The 23753-nt window shown below is 43.7% G+C and overlaps 1 protein-coding gene across 2 annotated transcripts in view; it reads left to right on the forward strand.

Annotated features, from left to right (window-relative positions):
* The window catches only part of C3H21orf91 (chromosome 3 C21orf91 homolog), a 37647-nt gene that overhangs the window by 8225 nt on the left and 5669 nt on the right, over window positions 1-23753 (forward strand). For both annotated transcript variants that reach the window (XM_069760888.1, XM_069760887.1), the window contains exons 2-3: window positions 218-351; window positions 21623-22126. In XM_069760888.1, coding sequence (XP_069616989.1) covers window positions 218-351; window positions 21623-22126 — 638 coding nt within the window. The remainder of the gene's footprint in view (window positions 1-217; window positions 352-21622; window positions 22127-23753) is intronic.

Genomic DNA, 23753 nt, shown 5'->3' on the forward strand with positions numbered 1-23753 from the left:
ATTTTTAGTGCATGGTTTCAATTATAAAAAAAAAAAAAAGAAATACTTTTGGGGTCCTTTTAGACATGTGAGTTAGCGCTTTGTATTGAGTCTATTAATTGCTGCCGCACTTGGGTGGACGTCCGCCTTAAATATAATGTTGTTTTCTACCTAACCTTGTAAAGGACACCCTTGTTTTCTGGCTATTATTTATTCCTATGTGACTTTTCTGTCTCAGGGGCACCATGACAGAAGAGGAGCAGTTTGTGAACATTGACTTGAATGACGACACTGTATGCAGCATCTGCAAGCTGGGCACGGACACCGAGACCCTGTCCTTCTGCCACATCTGCTTCGAGCTGAGCATTGAGGGTAAGGCTGACTTGTCTGGTTTAGTTTGCATGATATGGATGAGCTGCGGAGAGATGTTTGTCGGAATGGCTTCCTCTGACATTGTCCTATGAGTGCAGTATTCCAGGGCCCCGTTCTCCGGATCTGTGGGGGTCCTGGAGGCCAGACCCCATGCGATCAGCGAGTTATGGACTGTCCAGTGGATAGGGGATGACTTTTGTTGAGTTGGAAATAGCCTGTTAATTGTAACGGCATTGTCCTATTTCTGGTATTGATGAGCTCCATGTGGCGGTATATTTTTGCCTGATATCCCGTGCCCTAGTTCTCGCCAAGTCTCGGGGGCAGTAAATTCCTTAGTATAGCAGCAGGCCTGTGTAGGGTTATTATAGGGCAATCCACCATTGGGATTTCTCACTATACCCCAGAATGTGCGCAGTCGTCGATTTCTGTAGGTTCAGCAATAACTCGTCAGAATGTCGTCCTTCTCTCTAAAAAAGGCCGAATCTTCAATGTGTGATCCGAACGTGTCTGACCCCTGAAAGCCGAGCGATCAGCAGAATAAAATGGCAGCGGCCCCTTCACTGTTTGTCCGCGCTCAGCGCTGTGAGCGGCAGAACGACGCGCACACACAATGCTGCAATGTATGAAGAAGGCCCAACATCCAGCCCCCCCAAAATGCAGGGGTAAACCCAGCCTGTGCTTCATTTATTATCTGCACTCTGAGGCTGTGTGCACACGTTCCGGATTTTTCACGTGTGTTTTCGCTATAAAAATGCGATAAAACTGCAAAAAAAAAAACGCATCCTATTAATAGAATGCAATCTGCAATCTTTGTGCATATGTTGCGTTGTTTTTTTTCAGTGATAAAAACGCATCGCGGAAAAAAACGCAGCATGTTCATTAATTTTGCGGATTTTTCCCGGATTTCCCGCTATTTAATGCATTGGGAAGCTCCGGGAAAAAAACACAAAAAATCCCCGAAAAAAAAAAAAACGCATGTGGATTTCCTGCAGAAAGAGTCCCATTTTTGTTCAGGACATTTCTGCAAATAATCCTGACGTGTGCACATAGCCTTAAGCTGACCTCATGTAAATATTTAATCCGGGGTGTTAATATTTAATGGTTGCAGCTCCTCTCCCAGTGCCTGCTGTGTAGGCAGAGACTGTGACAGCGCAGTTTTGGAGCAGATCCTTCCATATTTGGGGGGTATGACGAGCACCATGTTAACACTGTGCGCCCCATGAAAACCACAGTCGCTCTAGAAAGTGCTGAACCCAAGATTCATCCCAAATTTTCTAGCCCTGTGGCTATGAGCCAGCTGATGTATTTGGCAGGATGCCTTGATGATTGAAGGGTATTCCTCCTGAAAAAGCGCTGCTGGAATGGAACATAGTGCGCAACAATGGAAAAATTACTTTACTGCGCACACGTTTCGTCTTGCACTCCTTGTACCCGCGGCCGTAGTCCTGCAGCCGGATAACGTGGCCTCATTGTTTGGGTTTGTTCCACTCAGAAGTATAGAAAGTGCTTTTTTTGAAGAAGCTTCTTCTAGGAAAAATCGTCTATATGACGCCATGTGCCGGTGTAATGCTGGGGTCAGATCTCATCCCGAAAACACAGACCATTTTCATCCATGTTCTCATTTGTGGGTCCATGTTTTATTTTTTAAATGTCCACGTCAAGCCCGATCAAATAGTGTCCTAGGGCAGGAATGGCAGTGGATCCATAACATTGGATGATGCATGTTGTGGTGGTTTTATTTATTTTATTTTTTGCAACAGAACTTGAGAACTGCAGTGTTTTTGTTTTTTTTTTTTTTTTTTAATCTGCAACATTTCAATTTTTCAGCAATTTTTTTTTTTTTTTTTCAACTATGAGAAATTGGAAAAAAAAAACGTTTTTGCAGAATTAAAAAAAAAAAACTAAGCAAAAACTGTATTAACAGTGTAATGTGGACAAAGCAAACACGTAGTCTGCACCCAGAAATCGCTGCACGAAACTGACATAAAATGGGTGTTGTGAATTCTGCGGTTTCCCATCTCCAAGATCACATCCCAATACATAGTAGGTGTAATAATATTAGCAGATACTTCCAATTAGAAATGTAGTATAGTTCTTCTGATTCGCTAAGTTGCTTACCCCATGTGCAGGGCATTGCAGTAACTTACCTATCCATTGTTACAAGCACTGAAATGGTGACAGATCATTAGATGTTAGTGGTTGTAACCATGGATACCTAACTAACTGCAATGCCCTGCACATGGGGTAAGCGACGTAGCAAATCAGAAGAACTATACTACATTTCTAATTGGAGGTATTTGCTAATATTATTATGCGTACTGCATATTGGGACAGGATTTTAGAGACTGGAATACACCTTTTAATGCCAAGATGGGAAATTATCATGTGTACCTGACTGTTTCAGCATGAGCAGCAGGAAGCAATTATGCATATTTTTTTTTTTAATGTCCTCTTATGCAGAATTTTGGCATCATAAAGGATTTTCTTTTTTGCTAATCTTTACTATTTATTGTTCACCTGCCGATCTTAAGTGTTACGCCAGTTTCACACATCCAAGTTTCATGTGACGTAGTTGGGTTTGGAAATCCTGGTCTGTATATGAGGGCACAGAGTTATTCCCAAACATTGACAATCATCACCTTCCAGACCCCCTGGGACCCTCATCAATCCGGAGAACGGAGCGTTGAGACGTCCTGTGGGCATGGAGTGGTGGCCATGCACGTGGTGTGCTTCTGCTCCGTTCATTGTCTATAGGACTGGCACTGACATCAGTCCTGTACTCCGCTAATCCTGCCGGCAGTCAGACGGTGAATGGAGCGGAGGTCCCAGAAATCAGTAATTCATAACTGGGCTGCGTTCACAAGTTGCAGATTTTTGTCAAAATTGCAGCAAACCTGCACAAACGCATTGTACAAGTTGAGTATAGCGAGTATGTCCGCGGATGGCGGTGAGGGCCCGTGCGTGCGGCATGTAACGTTCCTGTTGTGGCGCCACTTGCCGGATCCTGAGCTGGGACACATTAGACGCTGCGTTCGTTCGCCTCCTGTTTTGTACGATGTGGGGGAATGTCGCCGTCCTCGGCCTCATGTCTCCAGATCTGCGTAATTAGGATGCATAATCGGAAATTAGCAGCGAGGGGGCCGAGCTGCGAGAAGACCCCCTGTGGAAATGGAGATGCTGTCATCTGGTGGATGGACGGCGGCCTTGTTTCTGTTTCCGAGAACGTTTACCATCGCACATTAACGCTCTAATGTTTCCACCGTCGGTCTGTTTTGTTTCACTTGGCGGATATCTATTTTGTGTTTGTTATTTTTGTGTTTGGGGGGACTAATAATTTCTTTCTCTCTGTGTTCCCAGGGTAACATAGAGCGCAGAGGGCTCTTACATAGAGATAAGGGGCCAGCTTATCTGGGGTTTTTTGTCTTCACTTTGCATTTAGGATGTGCCATATATTAAGCAACTTTTCAGATATTGTCGGTCTGCTATTTATTTTTCCGTCCTTGAAAAAAAAATGGTAGAAATTAATCTACACCAGGCTCTGGCTCAGGTTTGTCATCCACTCCCCACTGCAGTGTTCCCAAACTCCGGCCCTCAAGAGCCACCAACGGGTCCTGTTTTCAGGATTTCCTTAGTATTACACAGGTGATCACTGCATTACCTGGAAAGGCAAGAATTCCATCACATGTGCAATACTAAGGAGGAGAAAGCATCTACAGTCTCGGGGAGGGTAAAAAAAAACCCAAATAGAAAAAGAAATGAAAGGAAGTGAAGAAGAAATAAGTGCAGGTTCGAAGCTGTGTGCTGCTGAGGACGGCAGTATCTGGTACACACAGACTGCACATACCCCGAAGAGAAAAAGCAAACTCGGATCAGGCTATAGACTGCGTATTTAGAGTATTTTACTCCGAACCAATTAAGGCCCATGAAGTGTATAGAAAAATCAATTAAGTTTATTCACAAAACTATATAAAATCATGTCAAAGTATATAATGGATGCCTCAAGTCAGACTAGGAGACAAGCAGCACTGTACACCAAATCATGTGGAATATATTTGAAGCTAAGTGGTAAAACCAAACAATTACTGCAATAAACAACCATAAATCCAGGATATACCTCCATTCACTGGCATAAGGCATAATGCCATTCATCAAAGGAATACGGCTGGATTACTGAGAGCCATTTCCCTTAATCGCAGTAGAAGGACACTATCCAATAAAGTGTCTCCGTGCATGTGACCACAGCGCTATCACAATCAAATTATCTTATAAAAAGTTGGATAAACCATAAATAAAGTGCATAAAAATCTCCTTATACCGGAATGGGGTGACAACACTGCTGCGTCTCGCCCCATTCACGTATAAGCACTTTATTTATGGTTTATCCAACTTTCTATAAGATAATTTGATTGTGATAGCGCTGTGGTCACACGCACCGAGACACTTTATTGGATAGTGTCCTTCTACTGCGATTAAGGGAAATGGCTCTCAGTAATCCAGCCGTATTCCTTTGATGAGTGTCACTATGCCTTATGCCAGTGAATGTACAGTACAGGCCAAAAGTTTGGACACACCTTCACATTTGAAGATTTTTCTGTATTTTCAGGTTTATGAAAATTGTACATTCACACTGAAGGCATCAAAACTATGAATTAATGGTACCGTTACACTAAACGACTTACCAGTGATCACGACCAGCGATACGACCTGGCCGTGATCGTTGGTAAGTCGTTGTGTGGTCGCTGGGGAGCTGTCACACAGACAGCTCTCTCCAGTGACCAACGATCAGGGGAAAGACTTCGGCATCGTTGAAACTGTCTTGAACGATGCCGAAGTCCCCGGGTAACCAGGCTAAACATCGGGTTACCAAGTGCAGGGCCGCGCTTAGTAACCCGATATTTATCCTGGTTACCATTGTAAAAGTAAAAAAAAAAAACACTACATGCTTACATTCTGCTGTCTCACGTCCCCCGCCGTCAGCTTCCCACACTGACTGTCAGCGCCGGTCGTAAAGCAGAGCACAGCGGTGACGTCACCGTCAGTATGTAGTGTTTTTTTTAAACTTTTACAATGGTATCCAGGGTAAATATCGGGTTACTAAGCGCGGCCCTGCGCTTAGTAACCCGATATTTACCGGTTACAAGTGAACACATCGCTGGATCGGCGTCACACACACCGATTCAGTGATGACAGCGGGTGATCAGCGACCAAAAAAAGTCCTGATCATTCCCCAACGACCAACGATCTCCCAGCAGGGGCCTGATCGTTTGTCGCTGTCACACATAACGAGATCGTTAGCGGGATCGTTGCTACTTCACAAAAAGCGTGACATTGCAACGATATCCTTAACGGTATCGTTATGTGTGAAGGTACCTTAACACATGTGGAATTATATACTTAAGAAAAAAGTGTGAAACAACCGACATTATGTCTTATATTCCAGGTTCTTCATAGTAGCCATCTTTTGCTTTGATGACTGCTTTGCACACTCTTGGCAAAGAGTAAATTTAAAAAAAAATCCCATAACAAAGGTGTTTGTCTTCCTGATTTGTCATCTCATTAACATTTCAATGTAGCTGGTTAGAACAATGGTCTAACCTTTTCCTTGGAAACTGAAGGTTATGTATGGTATTGCAGCATTAGAGGCTTTCCGGATTTGGAAAATCCCTCTTCCCCCAACTGCGCTTTGTGTTTGAAAAGCAAACAAACACTTTTCTTTACTCCCCGTCTGAGTCCAGCGCTTGGTCTCCACCGCTGCTCCCGGTGTCTGTTATTGGCTGCAGCACTGATGTCACTTTGGTAGCGCTGCAGCCGATCATTGAGCTCAGCGTTTGCTGCTCAGAGCCGCTGAGCTGCATTGTTAGCTGGGATATTGTTGATATGCCGTCAGCACTGTAGGCCTAAAAAATACATCTGAGCAGCAGCGTACCCAGTGACGGGGGAGCAGGGCTCGGGGTTTTTTTTTTTTTCATACAGACTGAAGATTTTCCGAATTCAACTTAAAGAAGTTGTCTATTACTTGGACAACTTTCTCATCCGCCACACTTGGCCCTGATAAAATAAAACCAGCTTATACTCCCCTCCTGTGCCAGCGTCGGGCTCCCGTGCGATCGTAGTGACACATGGGGCCCGTTCACTGCTGGCGTCCCTGTCGCTGCCGAAGAGGGAGAGCAGCTGCAGCCTGGACTTACTGTTCCACCTGTTATGCCCGAGTGTAGTTTCTCTCCCTCATCTCCTGTAATCTGTCTTTTGTGGCTGCTGCTAGAGACAGATTACGCTTTACAACAGGCAGTGGGCAGCAAGTTAGACAACACTGCGACAACTAGCGGCTATCATTCTTTGGGGTAAAACAATGTGATTTTTCAGGTGGAAAAGGGCAGAACATTTGTTTCCAATTCTGAACACCTTCACAAAATCACTCTGGTTCTGTTCTATGGAGTTGTAAGCGGCCCGTGTGCCAGTGTACGATTCCTCTCTTTCGCACCAACCCTTCCGTTAGAAAATCCTTCTGTAATACAGAGAGCGCTCCGCTATTTTATTATGCGTCCATTGATTTCCACTGGCCGTGTTGCAAAATTTTACATGAGGTCAATGTCTTATTCCAGTAGAACTGCAATTCTTGCTCCCTCAGGGGTTGTCGGCCATAGTTGGGTGGTGACTCTTTGGGCCCATCAGAGTAAGTGGGGACCACTGTACCCGTGCACTTTTGTTTTTCTAATTGTTTTGCGATCTTTGTTAATGATAAATTGTCTTGGGTCCATTTGTGATTAAAAATGATGAATTAATAACCAGTCGGACCCAAGTGACAAGTTGCCACAACGTCCCCTCCGTAAGAGGTTCTCTTCTGCTGGACCTCTTATGGCCATGATTGCTGTACAGCTCGGGCTCCCGGCAGAATCTGATGCTTTTGTGGGTCAGTCCTTTCTCTTACCAGCTAGTCTTGTGATTTATTCATCCTTTTTGGTATCTAGCACTATGGTAGTTGCCAATATATCCACGACCAGTCTCATCCATGGCATGTGTGACGGAGGCTAGTCCGTCACACAACTTTCCCAGATACTTGAATTGCAGGCCTATTTTGCAGTATATGGAGAAAATGTGAAACGCGTCGCTCGGGACTGTTGCTGTTGCGTAGATCATATACCCATCATGCAATGCTCCGGGACCCCCATGGGGAGCACTCATCACTAGTTTTCCAATGTATGCTGATATTGTCACGTTATCGCCCGAGTCTGCGTCCTTTATTTTACTCATCACTTGTGAATCCAGATCAGCAGTGACACTTGTCCCCCATAGAAAGCGAGAATTCATTATATCTTCCTCATCTGCAAGGGGACATTACAAATTAAGATTTAACATGAGCACCGAGGGGTGCAGTCTTGAGGAACGGAGCCTCGACTTCCTAACCAGGGACTTCAGGTCGTAACGCAGAGATGGAAGCGGCTGGAGAAAGTTTCCCTTTATGGCATCATAAGCTGTTTATGGCTTACTCCTCGCGGGCCTGGCGCTGCTGCACAGATGCTGCCGCCTCACCTGAGTGCTCATGCGTCCCCGATGGTGACAGCGCTCAGCATGCTCATTTACAGCAAGTGACAAGAGGCTCGTCAAGACAGACATTGTGTTTCCTAAATCTCAAGCTGGATTTTTACCAAAGCCGTTGAACTCCTTAATGCGCAATTCACATTTTTATTGTTCCCTACACTAAAAATTGAAGGAAAAAAAAAAAAAAGTTCAGCAAAACGAACTGAAAATCTTCCTGCTTATCTGAAATGTGGATTGTTACAAGAATATATGATATAATGCTGAAGGTGTTTTCTGAGATTCGTATAAATCTAGGTGTGCCTACCTTCACCGCACCCAACAATCGTGCAGTTTTTTTGCAAATGATGTCCTTCACCACAGTGCCATAATCTACTTATTGTCCGCCATTTCTTCTGAAAGATCATCCAAGCTGGATAACTTTTCATGCAGATTGTTAAAGTTTATATTGAAAGATCATAAGTTAACTCAGTGAAAACTATTATAGTAACCGTACCAACCATGTCTTCAAAAAATTGGTTCACCTGCAGTAAACCATGTTTCCTTTTGGGGAAAAATATATATATATTTTTCGTAATCCAAGCAGATCCATGTGGAGGAGGCAAGCAGTGTACAAAGATTTCCTGAGTCTCTATGGCGAAGACAAATTGGGCTCCTTTTTATACGGAAACCCTGGAGACCTGGTCATCAGGGCTTTGGAGTCCAACTCCTCAATTTCCATGACTCAGACTCCACCAAAATGGGCTCGGACTCCGCAGCCCTGCTGGTCATGACTCTAGTACATCTTTGTTTGCCAACCTGGCAGAATTTATAGAGACCGTGTTCCGGTTGAGGTTATTGATGCACATTAAAATGGTGGCAAGACCGACCTGAATTGGGCTTTCTCTGTCCAGGAGGTCACTTGGCACCTATATCCTTTTCTTTGTACAACGTTGCCTCCTTGTAGATCTTCAAATGTTTGCATCTTATGTGAACATGTTTGGTGCATGCTGAACGTGGCTGTAGGCCATAATTCAGCAGATGGAGGCCAAGAGTGTCCGTTTATGGCTTCTTTTGGGCTGCTTCAGTGTTCAGGATTGCCTTAATTTCATCACTTATAAAATGGTGGAGGTTTTCTGACTATGCTAGCGCATTAGAAGGGGAGAGAAGAGGATAGAAAGAATTTCAATGTTTGCTCTTTTGAAGGTGTGTGAATATCTTGGCTTCCACATGTTTAGAGTCAATGCAATAAAATGGTTGGAGGAGGAGGACTAGCACAGATTAGAAGTCACTGCCCAGTTTGAGATCTTTTCGGGATCAGGCCACCTAGGCATTCATCAACGTTCAGTCTTCACTTCCTACGTTTTGGCCCTCTTAGTTCAGCCAACCAAACGGAACCAAGATGCCTACATCAGACTCTCGCCTCCCATAGAAACCTTCAAAAAGAACTTGAAGACTCACCTTTTCCGACAAGCCTGCAGTGATCCTCAACCTACTGAACCGCCGCACAACCAGCTCTACCCTCACCTAGTGTATCCTCACCCATTCCCTCCAGACTGTGAGCCCTCGCGGGCAGGGTCCCCTCTCCTTCTGTACCTGTTAGTGCCTTGTTTTTTGCTCATGTGTATTGTGCGTGTCTATATTTGCCCCTTTTCCGCATGTAAAGTGCCATGGAATAAATGGCGCTATAAAAATGTATAATAATACTGAGATGTAGGCAAGTGTCGCACTGTATTCTTTAATGGATTCCTGGGCTTACTTAATGGCACATTTTTATGTCTATTTGGGAATTATTTACCCCTTTTTTGGGTCAAGTGAACGGTTGCATTGGGTGGAGATGTTGACACTGAAGGACCTATAAGTGTAGCCCTGTTTTGTCTTCCTTCCGTAGCAAAAACTGTTTTTTTTTTAATGGCTGTCAGAGGGACTGGAGACCCCGTGCAATTCACATAAGGTAGAGGACCTCTAGTACGAATCTCACGGGGTAGAATTGCCTTTTTGTTGTCCACTTGCTACTCTTTTGATGCAGAGTTCTTGACTAAACCACATGAAATAGTTGTTGTGGAGCCATAACGAGCTGGTAGCTGTGGGAACCCGGCTGTGATACTAGGGGCACTGGCAGCTGCACAAACTCCACTGAATAGATGTCACTTGATGGAGCGGAAAGCCTAAACTCGCTCTTCACAGCTTACAACGTGAAATGCACACACATAATAGAGGCCAAGCAAGCGGCCGACCGCTCGCTGATTCCGCTTGTTAAAGCGGCATTTGTTGGTGCAAATGACCAAGGAAACCTCACGCTCAAAAGCTCCCCCTCCGAGACCTCTGCTGTGTGCCCGGGTTAAGTGATGGCGCTTCATGCTCCCGCAGGGCAGACAGACGGGTGCTTAATGTTGTATTGATTTATGCTCCAGGGGAACATTCTGCAACACAATAAGTGGAATTTAATTCTAATAAATATCTAATAATGTTATGGTGGCAAGCAATGATTGTTCTGCTGTGCGCTGACCGCATGTTGTCATACAGGTGACTATAGCACGGCACTTGGAAGCCAAACATGGCTACACGTCTGTCCACGGGTTATGCCCGGTATTCTCTCACATTTATTTCAGTAGAGCATAGCTGCAGTACCAGACACCAGTCGTGGAGAGGTGTGGGCGCTGTTTCTGTAAGATGGTAGGTAGCCGTGTTTTTAGAATATTACCGGACTCCTACATTAATAATAATGACTGGGCTCAACTTAAAGAGCTTTTCCTATGTACAAAGTTAATTTTAATTAACCTTGTAATCCATAGATCTTGGAATAATAAGTTCCACAATTGGATGTGTTTTAAAAATAATGCTCCTGTGCTGAGATAATCTTATAAATGTGTCACTGCTGTGTAATGGCTGTGCCTGACCGTGCAGGAACATGGTCTGATCACACCACATCTCCTGGGCAGGGGAGGAAGCAAAAGAGCGGATACAGACAGGGCAGCATGGGATCACAGAGGATTTTTTTTTTCTTTGAGGTAAAATATTGCTTGAAAAAACGGCAGTGAAATGTTTTACCTCACAGAATTAATTATTTTTGATCCTGTGCTCCAGAAGATGTGGTATGATCAGACCTTATTCCTGTACGGTCAGACACGGCCATTACACAGTACACAGCAGGGGCACAATTATAAGATTATCTCAGCATAGGACACATCTATTTTTTTTTTAATTTTTTTATTTTTAACAGCCAATTATGGAACTTATTAGGCTGTGTGCACACGTTCCGGATTTTTTGCTATAAAACCGCAAAAAAAAAAAAAACGCTCACATTAAGCATCCTATTAAAAGAATGCAATCCGCATTTTGTATGCACATGCTGCGTTTTTTTTCCTGAGCGGAAACGCATTCTGGAAAAAAAAACTCAGCATGTTCATTAATTTGCGGAATCGCGGGGATTCCGCACACATAGGAATGCATTGATCTGCTTACTTCCCGCATGGGGCTATGCCCACCATGCGGGAAGTAAGCAGATCATGTGCGGATGGTACCCAGGGTGGAGGAGAGGAGACTCTCCTCCACGGACAGGGCACCATATAATTGTTAAAAAATCGTGATATACTCACCTTCCGATGGCCCCTGGAGTCCTCCCGCCTCTCAGCGGTGCACGCGGCGGCTGGGATGCTGTATGCGAAGTACCTGCGATGACATCAGTCACGTGACCGTGACGTCATCCCAGGTCCTTTGCACACAGCATCGCTGCCGCCGCGTGCACCGCTGAGGAGATCGGTGACGTCGGAAGGTGAGAATAACTTTTTTTTTTTTATAATTATTTTAACATTAGATCTTTTTACTATTGATTTCCGCAATGTGTGCACTTAGCCTTATTGTTCAAAGATCTATTGACTAAAATTAAGTTTCTTTGGAAAACACTAATAAGGTGGGCTAACTGACGAAGCACGCCCATCAGTTTTTATCCTCAATATATTGCAGTCATATTATATAGCACTGTGTACTTACAATTGCTCATTTTGCCTTTCTACCCAGTTATTTCTTCTTTACTCCCTCCTACCTCCTGACAGGGACTCGTACAGGGAAAATTAACTTCTTGTTTCCACATAGAGCTTAGAAGGATTCAGGCAGTCCATTTTTATTCTCGTGATGTCATAGACGTAATGGAAAACAGAAGAATTAGTTGGTAGAAAGGCAAAATGAGCAATTGTAAGTGCTCAGTGCTGTATAATATGGGGATTGCTATATATTGAGAAGATAAAAAGTTTGGGAGGATGAGTGCTTCGTTGAGGTCTTATCTTTTAAACTGATTAGTATATCACTAGGGTTTGTGTGGGTCTGACCTCGAAGCTCGAAGTCGATAGGTTATTTTTTTTTTGTGCTAAGTGAAGCTTTATTTTTTCTTTCCACTACACTTCAGTGAAAGAAAAAAAAAAATGAAATAAAAAATGCAGACATGAAAAAAATCTTTTTGTTTGTAGGAACCACTCGGTCACTTTCAAACATGTTAATATTGCTAATATGAATTTCCTAGTACTAGAGGACTACTTTCTGGAGATCAGTCATTCCCGGTACTGTGGACAGTGACTCCATCCATCCTCGGGGATTCTTCAGGCCACCACTGAACGAGGACATTTCACACGGCAGCAGAGTATACAGAAGTGATTACTGGATGATGCATGAACTTCATTATGTCCTGTCTGACAGATCACGCAATGCCACCATTTGCTCTTGTTATGATTTATAGCTCCAGAACCATGTGATGTTTGTTGGAAAGGTCTTGTTAAGGGCATTTCAGAGAATAAAGGGAATCTTGTCACCAGGTTTTTGCCACCCAATCTAAGAGCATTTAAGGACAGAGCCGCTGATTCCAGCTCTGTCACTTACCTGGCTGCTTGTTGTTTTGGTAAGATCGCAGACTATCAGTAGAGGACTAGTAAACCTGCTGCCATGTAGTCCTCCATATAAATTAGTCTGTGTAACCCTGCCCCACTTCTGATTGGCTGCTTCCTGTGTACAGTGTGCATAGGCAGAAAGCTGCCAATCAGTGCTGTGGGTGGGGTTATACACAGCTCAACATTAAAGAACTGCTAGATCTGCAGCTGAGAAAACTGTTTTTTTTTTTTTTTTTCAAAACTGCAGAAACCAATAAAGTGAATGTAGTGAAATATGTATAGGTATGAATGTGTGACTATTAAGTAATTTAACAGCTGTCCTGAGACTACAGGTCTCACAGGGGGTCACAGCATATGTTATCCTGAAAAGGCAGTCTACTGTCTCCAATCTCGCCAGGGGGCCTTGCTAAGAACAAGGAAGAAAGGGAAATGTTTCACACCTTCTGGCTGTTTTGAAGAGAGATGTCAATTACAGCCTGTGAGAAACTTACACAAAGAGTTTCAGAGAAAATAATATATTCATTGGTGGAATGGTCATGGTCCAGCTGCAAACCAGCAATTATAATATCAACCTGAGAGGCTTGTCTAGAAATTTGTCCTCCAGGTTGACGCTATAAATTAGGACTACACACAAAGAACGATGTTCACAGACTGAGGGACAGCCATGCTCATGTGATCCATTCCATATTCCTCCCCTCTCAGGGAGCAGAAAGCAGACTACAAAGTTAGATATTTCTGTAAGTTTTCTCCCTTTTTATTAACGGTTTTGCATATTAGCATATCTTTTTATTTCCATATTCTATACCCTTTTTATTGTAAGCACTGTGCCATTTCTATTAAAGCTTAAAACTTTAAGTCTGAACCTTGCATGTTCTATAGAATCCATAGCATATTTGTGTGTGTTCCTTGTGATTGGCAGACAGTAGTAGTAGTAGTAATATTTCCGGGACTCATCGCCCGTGTGTTTGGTGAGTGGTGGCAGTGTGTATGAGCGGGTGTGTGGCCTGTCGGGGTGTGATTTATGTTCCCATTGCAGCATAGGACAGAGGTTGAATGCTGGACTGAGTGAGAGGAGATAGATTAACCCTTGCAGGCGCAACCCCAAGTCACTTGCTGAGAAGCGGGTATGTGACAATGCGTGTCAGATAACCCATCACTGTCAGGTGTGCCAAATGTTTCTTCATAACTTTTGATGCATGTCTTAGCTATACATGTACAAAAAAATGAAATCTAGGCTTACTACGAGCAGGCATAGTTTGCACAAAAGCTTTCTTGCAAGTTTTGGGACAAGTGTATCCCTACTTGCTAATCAACTTGTGAAAAGCGTCTAGAAATGTAAAAAGTGAGATATTGTGACATGAACATGGCATGCGTCATTAATCCACCTCCCCCCTTGAGTCCTTCCATATCACTGGAGCCCGGCTAACAAGCTTGCTGACTGTTTCCAATAAAGATCATCAGAACATTGCGGAATTGCTTTGAATCACAGTACATGGTACAAACCGTGGCTTAAGATGGGGACTAATATTTATGTCCTTAATGTCTCGCATGTATGGGCCCTCATCTGTAGGGAGAATTGGGGTTTATTGACCACCATTTGGCAAACCAAGGCAGCTGTATATAGGAGGAGTTTTCTATAACATGGAGAAGGTTTTCTCTCCCGAAATCTGTATGTGTGATGTCCTGTATGAAGCAGAGACTTTGGTAAAGTCGTAGATGAGAGCACTATAACAGGAGGAAGCTGAGCTCAGCTGGCCGCTGCTCGGCGGTATTTGTCCGCTATCCACTTAAGGATGAACCAAGCCTCCAGAAATCTGCTTTAGCAATATGTTCGGAGCCAGAGATGCTCATTGCACGCCCGAGGCTTGCTTTTCTTCTTTCTCTTCTCCAATTTGCAGCATACGTTTTTTTAGCACAGCTGACCGGTTTAGTGACAAATCTGCTGTCCGCCTGTCTATTTCAGTGTGCGAAGATGGCATTTAAGGAACATCTCTAACTAATGTGGAGCAACGTGTCTGGATAAATAAATGCACAGCTGTTTTATGTGTCTATTGGTCTGGCAAAAGCTGACTTTCCAAATGTGATGATGACCACTAAAAAGTCTATAGAGGCTTTATCTCCTGTTAGTGTACGCCTAGACTTACTTCCAAAAGCTTTGATGTTCTGAAATTACATCAGATGGTCCCTCAGGTTACAATATTTGACTCCTGGTCAGCCATTGAAAGTGATGAAACTTGAGACCATAAATTTTACAGAAAACTAGTTATTGGTTCAGAGGCTCCGAAAAAAAAAAACCCAACACAAAAGACAAATCACTTATACAGATTGAAAGTCGTCTGGTCTTGTAATTTGTCATTCAAGGTGTTGGTCACCTCCTAATGCTGAAGAGCTGCTCACTCCCACACTCACTTCTGGGATTTTGCCAAATATCGTGAGTATCAGACTGGCTGCTGGAGATCTGTTTGCCACAAAACCGTAAGACCATGTATTCATAGCAATATGTATCGCATGTGAATCGGCACCGTGCTGACCACGGGGATGGGGAGTAGGTACTCCACACTTTTCCTTTTCTCAAGCCATACTCTTGAATAAAAAAAAAATTATATATATATTTTAGTACAGACACACCTTCTCTTTTAAAGATTTTTCTGTATTTTCATGACTATGAAAATTGTACATTCACACTGAAGGCATCAAAACTATGAATTAACACATGTGGAATTATATACTTAACAAAAAAGTGTGAAACAACTGAAATTATGTCTTATATTCTAGGTTCTTCAAAGTAGCCACCTTTTGCTTTGATGACTGCTTTGCATACTCTTGGCATTCTCTTGATGAGCTTCAAAAGGTAGTCACCGGGAATGGTCTTCCAACAAGTTTGAAGGAGTTCCCAGAGATGCTTAGCACTTGTTGGTCCTTTTGCCTTCACTCTGCGGTCCAGCTCACCCCAAACCATCTCGATTGGGGTCTGGTGACTGTGGAGGCCAGGTCATCTGGCGTAGCACCCCATCACTCTCCTTCTTGGTCAAATAGCCCTTACACAGCCTGGAGGTGTGTTTGGGGTCATTGTCCTGTTGAAAAATAAATGATGGTCCAAGTAAAAGCAAAGCGGATGGAATAGCATGCTGCTGCAAGACGCTGTGGTAGCCACGCTGGTTCAGTATGCCTTCAATTTTGAATAAATCCCTAACAGTGTCACCAGCAAAGCCCCCCACACCATCACACCTCCTCCTCCATGCTTCACGGTGGGAACCAGGCATGTAGAGTCCATCTGTTCACCTTTTCTGCATTGCACAAAGACACGGTGGTTGGAACCAAAGATCTCAAATTTGGACTCATCAGACCAAAGCACAGATTTCCACTGGTCTAATGTCCATTCCTTGTGTTCTTTAGCCCAAACAAGTCTCTTCTGCTTGTTGCCTGTCCTTAGCAGTGGTTTCCTAGCAGCTATTTTACCTTGAAGGCCTGCTGCACAAAGTCTCCTCTTAACAGTTGTTGTAGAGATGTGTCTGCTGCTAGAACTCTGTGTGGCATTGACCTGGTCTCTAATCTGAGCTGCTGCTAACCTGCGATTTCTGAGGCTGGTGACTCGGATACACTTATCCGCAGAAGCAGAGGTGACTCTTGGTCTTCCTTTCCTGGGGGGGTCCTCATGTGAGCCAGTTTCTTTGTAGCGCTTGATGGTTTTTGCAACTGCACTTGGGCACACTTTCAAAGTTTTCCCAATTTTTCAGACTGACTGACCTTCATTTCTTAGAGTAATAATGGCCACTCATTTTTCTTTACTTAGAATTTGTATTATGGCAAGAAAAAAAGCTAACAGTCTATTCAGTAGGACTATTAGCTGTGTATCCACCAGACTTCTGCGCAACACAACTGATGGTCCCAACCCCATTTATTAGGCAATAAATCCCTCTTATTAAACCTGACAGGGCACACCTGTGAAGTGAAAACCATTCCCGGTGACAACCTCTTGAACCTCATCAAGAGAATGCCAAGAATCATCAAAACAAAAGGTGGCTACTATGAAGAACCTAGAATATGACACATTTTCAGTTGTTTCACACTTTTTTGTTAAGTATATAATTCCACATGTGTTAATTCATAGTTTTGATGCCTTCGGTGTGAATTTACAATTTTCATAGTCAAAAGTTTTTAAAATCCTCGGTTTTTAATGGAGGCAATTTTTCTGTTTTGGAAAGGAAATTGAATACAACAGTCTATGAAAACATTTGGCCTCTTGACTTTTTTACAGCCTGAATGTACATGGCAGAATGAGTTACCAGTGACATAATTTGTAAAGTGCTGCGGATTATGTTGTCGCTTCTTAAATGTACCGTAATTATTATTCGCCCGTCCACAAGCACATCTATGTAACCTTTGCTCTGCTTGTCTTCTCGGCTCGTTTGTAGTCATAAATCAGCTTAGATGGTGTAGGAGAAGCGAGATAAGGGTTGCAGACCCTGCCACGGGACAAGATCCCTCATGGACTTGGCCATGAACTCTTGTTGCTTCTGTTGGATTTATTTTTTTGTTAATTTTTCTTCTAGGTGAAAAAAAAAAATGCCTCTAATGGTGTCCATGACTTTAAGTTTATTCCCATCTCGCTCCCTCTCGCTGTCCACAGCACAATCCATAAGAAAGCTAAGGAGGTCTCCAGTCTATAGGTTCCTGTGGTCTGTGGCTGCTGTAAAGTAAACCTCTGAAGGCGGTTAACAAAATTTCAGGAAAGATGTCCCCCAACCCCCCAATAATCCTGCATGGAAAAATAGAATGTAAAAATTCTGCAATATGAAAAAATGCATTCATTTTAAGACGGACGATGAGTTTAGTGCACATCAATGTTCTCTGAAAGTGACCTAACTTATTTTTATTTTTTTTACTCCTTCCCGTCAGACGTTTCATGTCCACATTCCCTGTCAAGAATTTCAGTTCCTTTGCAAAATCGACTAATAAGCATGAAATTAAAACCTGCTCAATCCTATCTTGGCTCAGCAGTCCTACCTGCTTTAGAACAAGCCAGTTTTTCAGGGGAAAAGTCTTTCAAGAGTCTTAAATATTCTCTAAGTCCCAGAACTCGAGCTTTTCATTAGCGAGCGGGTGATCTGCGGCTAGAGCGCTCAATGCTGTTTTGTATCGGAGCACTTACCTCTAATCTTCACGAAGAAGGAGGCTTGAAACGAAGCTTCAATAGTTTAGCCATTTTTCATAAGTGCAGAAAGTCAATCGTCTGATGTCCTTAGTGAGAACTTCAATGGAGTCTTTCCACATCACAGGTGCACGAAAGGAGAAACCTCACACCTCCTATGAGATAAGACAGGGAAACATTTGACTAAGGCTGAATTTTGCCTGATGAAATAAAGCCCCAGTTATCCTAATATAAAGAAAGGAGGTATGGATGGCCCCAATTGTTCCTAATTTTCCATTTAATATGTGAATATTTAATCTCCTCATAAGTACCGTATATACTCGAGTATAAGCCGACCCCCCCCCCCCCCCCTAATTTTGCCACACAAAACTGGGTAAACTTAATGACTCAAGTATAAGCCTAGGGTGGGAAATGCAGCAGCTACTGGTAAATTTCAAAAATAAAAATAGATGCCAATAAAATTAAAATTAATTGAGACATCAGTAGGTTAAGTGTCTTTGAATATCTATATTGAATCAGGAGCCCCATATAATGCTCCATAAAGTTTGATGGGCCCCATAAGATGCTCCATATTAAAATATGCCACAAATAATGCTGTACAAAGATTGATTATGGCCCCATAGAAACATTTGCCCCATGCAATGCTTCCCAAAGGTTGATTATGGCCCCATAAGATGCTCCATACAGACATTTGCCCCATATAATGCTGCACAAAGGTTGATTATGGCCCCATAGAAACTTATGCCTCATCTGCTGCAATTTAAAAAAAAAAAAAGAAAGACATACTCCCCTCTTGTCCTGAGCAGGCGGGGACACCGGCACATGCGATATTCACCTGTCCCCGTTCCTGTGCCGCTCTGTCTTCTGTCACTGCATAGCGCTGGTTCAGGCAGAGAGCAGCGCGCACACTAACCACATCATCGCGCCCTCTAACCTGAACGTCACAGCCAGAGGATGCGGAAGACTGAGCGTGCGCTTTGGTGGAACGGGGACAGGTGAATATCGCATGGATCACCTCCCCCATTACTCACCTTCCCGGCGCGGTCCCTGCTTCTCCGATGTAGTGGCGCCGGCAGCTTGTTCCGGTGGTCAGCGGTCACTGGTACCACTCATTAAAGTAATGAATATGCTGCTCCACCCCTATGGGAGTAGAGTCACATCCATATTCATTACATTAATGAGCGATACCAGTGACCGCTGAATGCAGGAAGAGCTGCGGACGCCAGAGAAGCAGGGACATGCAGAGACACGCCGGGAGCAGGTGAGTATGATGGACAGCTGCCCCTCCCCCGCCGACCCCCTGGGACAATGACTCGAGTATAAGTCGAGAGGGGCACTTTCAGCCTAAAAAATGGGCTGAAAATCTCAGATTATACTCGAATATATATACGGTAACCTCTTTTATGTGAGAGTCTCGGCTGTGATCAGGTGATCGCTTCAGGTCTGGCTCATAGAGGAACTTGCCTGTTGACTCATTTCTACTACAGTGGCCACCAAAGGGCAAATGAGGTATTACAGGTGATCATCGGGATAGTGATAATTACACACCACGTCCATCAGAGCGAGCTGAGGAGGTTTAGAACAGACCCATGGGTATTTTGTAAACTGTTTCCACGGTTACTACATTTCTTATGTGGGAACTCACCGGAGGACATATTATTAGCATGAACCCATATCAAGATTGTTGATGTATACATGGCCAGAGGGAACTGATAAAAATCCTTCTGAAAAATGCATGGTTGACAGCCCCCTTTAGCTTTGCATTTCAGGTTTTTTCTGTTTTAATGATGGTGACGTTATTTGTAGTGCTGACTACCTTCCAACTAAAGTTTTGATATCTCTCCCCTGTCTTGTTTGTACATGCCTATACTAGATTGTTCTCTCTCAATACAATCAAGTTTTCTTAGGTGTACATCAATCTGACTGGTGGGATCTCACCGGCTAGCTCCCTATCAATCTTGGCACTAAAAGTCCTATTTTGTGTTCTGAATAGAAAACTAATCATAGTCACAAAGAAAACCTACAAAGATGGCATTTGATCAGCCTAATTTATCCAATTTGGTTTCACCCTGCCAGGGCCAAAATGTTTGCAATCCGAAGGATTATATTTTCGACCGACCTTTATAACTTACCGTATATGAAACCTTAAATTCTGGAGATGAAGGGGGTGACTTAAGGTACCGTCACACTTAGCGACGCTGCAGCGATACCGACAACGATCCGGATCGCTGCAGCGTCGCTGGAGAGCTGTCGCACAGACCGCTCTCCAGCGACCAACGATGCCGGTAACCAGGGTAAACATCGGGTAACTAAGCGCAGGGCCGCGCTTAGTAACCCGATGTTTACCCTGGTTACCATCCTAAAAGTAAAAAAAAACAACCACTACATACTTACCTACAGCCGTCTGTCCTCCAGCGCTGTGCTCTGCACTCCTCCTGTACTGTCTGTGAGCACAGCGGCCGGAAAGCAGAGCAGTGACGTCACCGCTCTGCTTTCCGGCTGACTGACGCTCACAGCCAGTACAGGAGGAGAGCAGAGCACAGCGCTGGAGGACAGACAGCGGTAGGTAAGTATGTAGTGGTTGTTTTTTTTTTACTTTTAGGATGGTAACCAGGGTAAACATCGGGTTACTAAGCGCGGCCCTGCGCTTAGTTACCCGATGTTTACCCTGGTTACCAGTGAAGACATCGCTGAATCGGTGTCACACACGCCAATTCAGCGATGTCTACGGGTAGTCCAGCGACGAAACAAAGTTCTGGACTTTCTTCCCCGACCAGCGACAGCACAGCAGGGGCCTGATCGCTGCTGCCTGTCACACTGGACGATATCGCTAGCGAGGACGCTGCAACGTCACGGATCGCTAGCGATATCGTCTAGTGTGACGGTACCTTAAGATTTTAAATGGTTAGACAAAAAAATAATGCCTTGCTTGCCTAGAAGTAGTTTTTGGTATTGCAGCCCTACTATCTTTTATTGAAGCCGGACTGAGATGCTGGACACAACCCATGAACCGGTTTGGCAAACGTGGTTTTTCTAATCTTTTACAACTCATTAGATCCTATTTGCTCCACGTGAAAAACAATTGAGGCATTCTCCTATCTCATAATTGATGACCTATTTCTAGCCATCGCTCTATGATGGGTGCCAGCAAGAATGTCTTGTCAATGTATTCGCCATTTCGTCCTCCCACATTGTTGATTTGTAGACCTATTGGAAACTGTATGTCATTGTTTCCTATGCCACCTCCAGTTGGTAGCTTGCTAATCCATTGGTAATTCCTGAGCTGATGTTGGCAGGAGTGATGAGCGATCTCTGATAAGGGGTTATCCATGCATGCGCTAATAGTATCCGAGCACGCCGAAGATACTCTATGTTCCAGTCTCCGCAGTTGCATGGCTTGCCGCTATTCGACAGCCGTAACACATGCAGGCAAGGCTGTGGAGTCGGTAAGCCAAACCTCCGACTCTTCAATTTCCATGAGTCCAACTCTGACTCCACCAAAATGGGCTCCAACTCAACGACTCCACAGCCCAGCATGCAAGGATTGAATTATTGACCACACTCCCCATCAAGAACGTGACACACACACTTTTTATTGTATAGGGAACGTGCCAGTGTTGTGATGTGTTGGACACAAGAATGGCCCCAAGTTATGTTTGTATCCACAAAAAAAAATTGTTGGTTTATATACTGATTAACTTATGTTTTTGTTTTTTTTCCTTAGGAATAGCAAAATGTGATCTTCTTCACACCAGATCGTTACGAGGCCACAGGGACTGTTTCGAGAAATATCACCAGATTGCAAACCAAGACTGTTCCCGCTCCAAGCTTACTAAGAGCCCCTATGAAGAAGTAAAGACTATTCTCAGCAAAAAAATAAACTGGATTGTCCAATATGCACAAAATAAGGATTTGTATTCTGATTCCGAGTGTCACAAGAGCGCACATCACAAACTTTACAAATTCAGACATCTGAACGACAGTGGTCCGATCCCTCAGCACGACTCGCAGGTCCCCAAGTATTCCGAAAAGTGGCTGGATACTGGGGCTGGGGGTATATCCACGTGTACAAAGGGGGTTTTGGAAAGAAACGGCAGGGATTTTAATATGAGCGTCCTACATAGTACGCTGTGGCCAAATTCCTGTAAAGAAAAGGTTGATGAGAACTCCAACCAGCCGTCTGGACCCAACGTTCGCAGAAGACACCAGCATTACGACAAAGAAGAATGTACGTATCTATTACTGCTCATCTTGTTTCCATTGTGTTAAAGAGGGCAAATGGGGCAGGAAGTGTTGTGTATATAATCTCCATATTAAACCCCTTTAGACCTTAGATTCTGGAGATAAGGTTGGATTGCGAAGGTATTAAATGATTAAACAAAAAGTGCCCTCCTTGCCTACAGGTAGTTTGTGGTGTTGCAGCCTCACTTACTTTAGTGGAGCTGGACAGACATAGTGGATACAACCCATGGACAGGTGTGGCAACCATGTTGTGTTTTGACTGGGAGGAGACTTAATGGCTGTCTACTTATATCTGAAGGGATGTCACACTGTAGAGGGATCATCTTTATTCTCATTTGCACAAAGAAGGACTAGAAGCAATAGAATGAAACTGAAAGGGTGAAGATACAGATTAGATATTAAAAACTTTTTGACAGCTAGGGTGAACAATAAGTGGAACAGGCAGCCACGAGAGGTGGTGAGTTCTCCTTCAATGGAAGTCTTCAAACACAGGCTGGACAGATATCTGTCTGAGATGGTTTAGTGAATCCTGCATTGAGCAGGGGGTTGGACTAGATGACCCTGGAGGTCCCTTCCAACTCTACCATTCTATAATTCTAAGTGATGACATACTGCTAGCATATGCCATCACATTATGGTGGATGAGTGTTTGGCCTTTTTTACCCAAACCGATCCTTAGAATGAAGGGGATGCAATACTAGCCACCTGGGAACTGCAGCGTGGCAACCTAATGGGACCAAGAAGGTCCTGTGCTGGGAAAGCTTGGAAGTAGAGGCTACACTTCACCAGTACACTGTTCGGGATCAGTAAGAGTCTAATAGACTCTACCCCGACACAACATATAGCAGTGGCACATCCTAACTATCAGATGGGAGAATCCTTTTCTAGTAGCCATCTAATAAATAATGTAAAATTGCCCCTATTATTTTTATGGTTTTGCAACTCTTGATCAAGTTCTTCAAAGAAGTATGTTCTGTCTTGAGCATTCTTCAGTGGGCTCCATGAAAATCCTCTTTTTATGACCGTCAAAGGAATTGACATTTGGTTTGAGTGCTCAACTTTTGCAGTCACTTGTTTGTATGTTTTGGCCGGGGTTTTTTTTTATATAGGACATCCCATAGTTTTTTTTGACTCCATAGTTTCTTGACCAGTTCATGATACGGAAAACATTTCTTGTATAGAAGATGATTTTTTTTTGTTTTTTTTTTATTACAGGCCATAAGGTACATCAGGGGTCTCCAATGTGTGGCTTAGGAGCCACATGTGGTTCACGGGTCCGTGATGTGGCTCGTGACCGTCTGCCAGCTTACTCCATTAGCTCCAGGTCTAGCAAACAACTAGAGCAGGTCTTCAGATGGTGTCTTGAGCATCCCGCACAGAAGAGCAGATCTGGATGTGCATATGCAGGGGGTAAATGTAGTAAACAGGAGGCAGAATTTTACTACCATTTAGAGGGGGGTGTATTGAATTTGTGTGTGATACTGTGGTGAATGTGCTTGATGCAAGAATGTCAAAAGGGGGTAAAGTGGGAGCCCCTTAATGTAAGTATCCTGCCAATAAATGGAGAAGGCACAAGATTTTGGTGTGTTTTGTGTTGAGAAGCTGTGGTGATA

The sequence above is a fragment of the Ranitomeya imitator genome, chromosome 3, assembly GCF_032444005.1.
Source record: "Ranitomeya imitator isolate aRanImi1 chromosome 3, aRanImi1.pri, whole genome shotgun sequence".
Classification (NCBI taxonomy): Eukaryota; Metazoa; Chordata; class Amphibia; order Anura; family Dendrobatidae; genus Ranitomeya; species Ranitomeya imitator.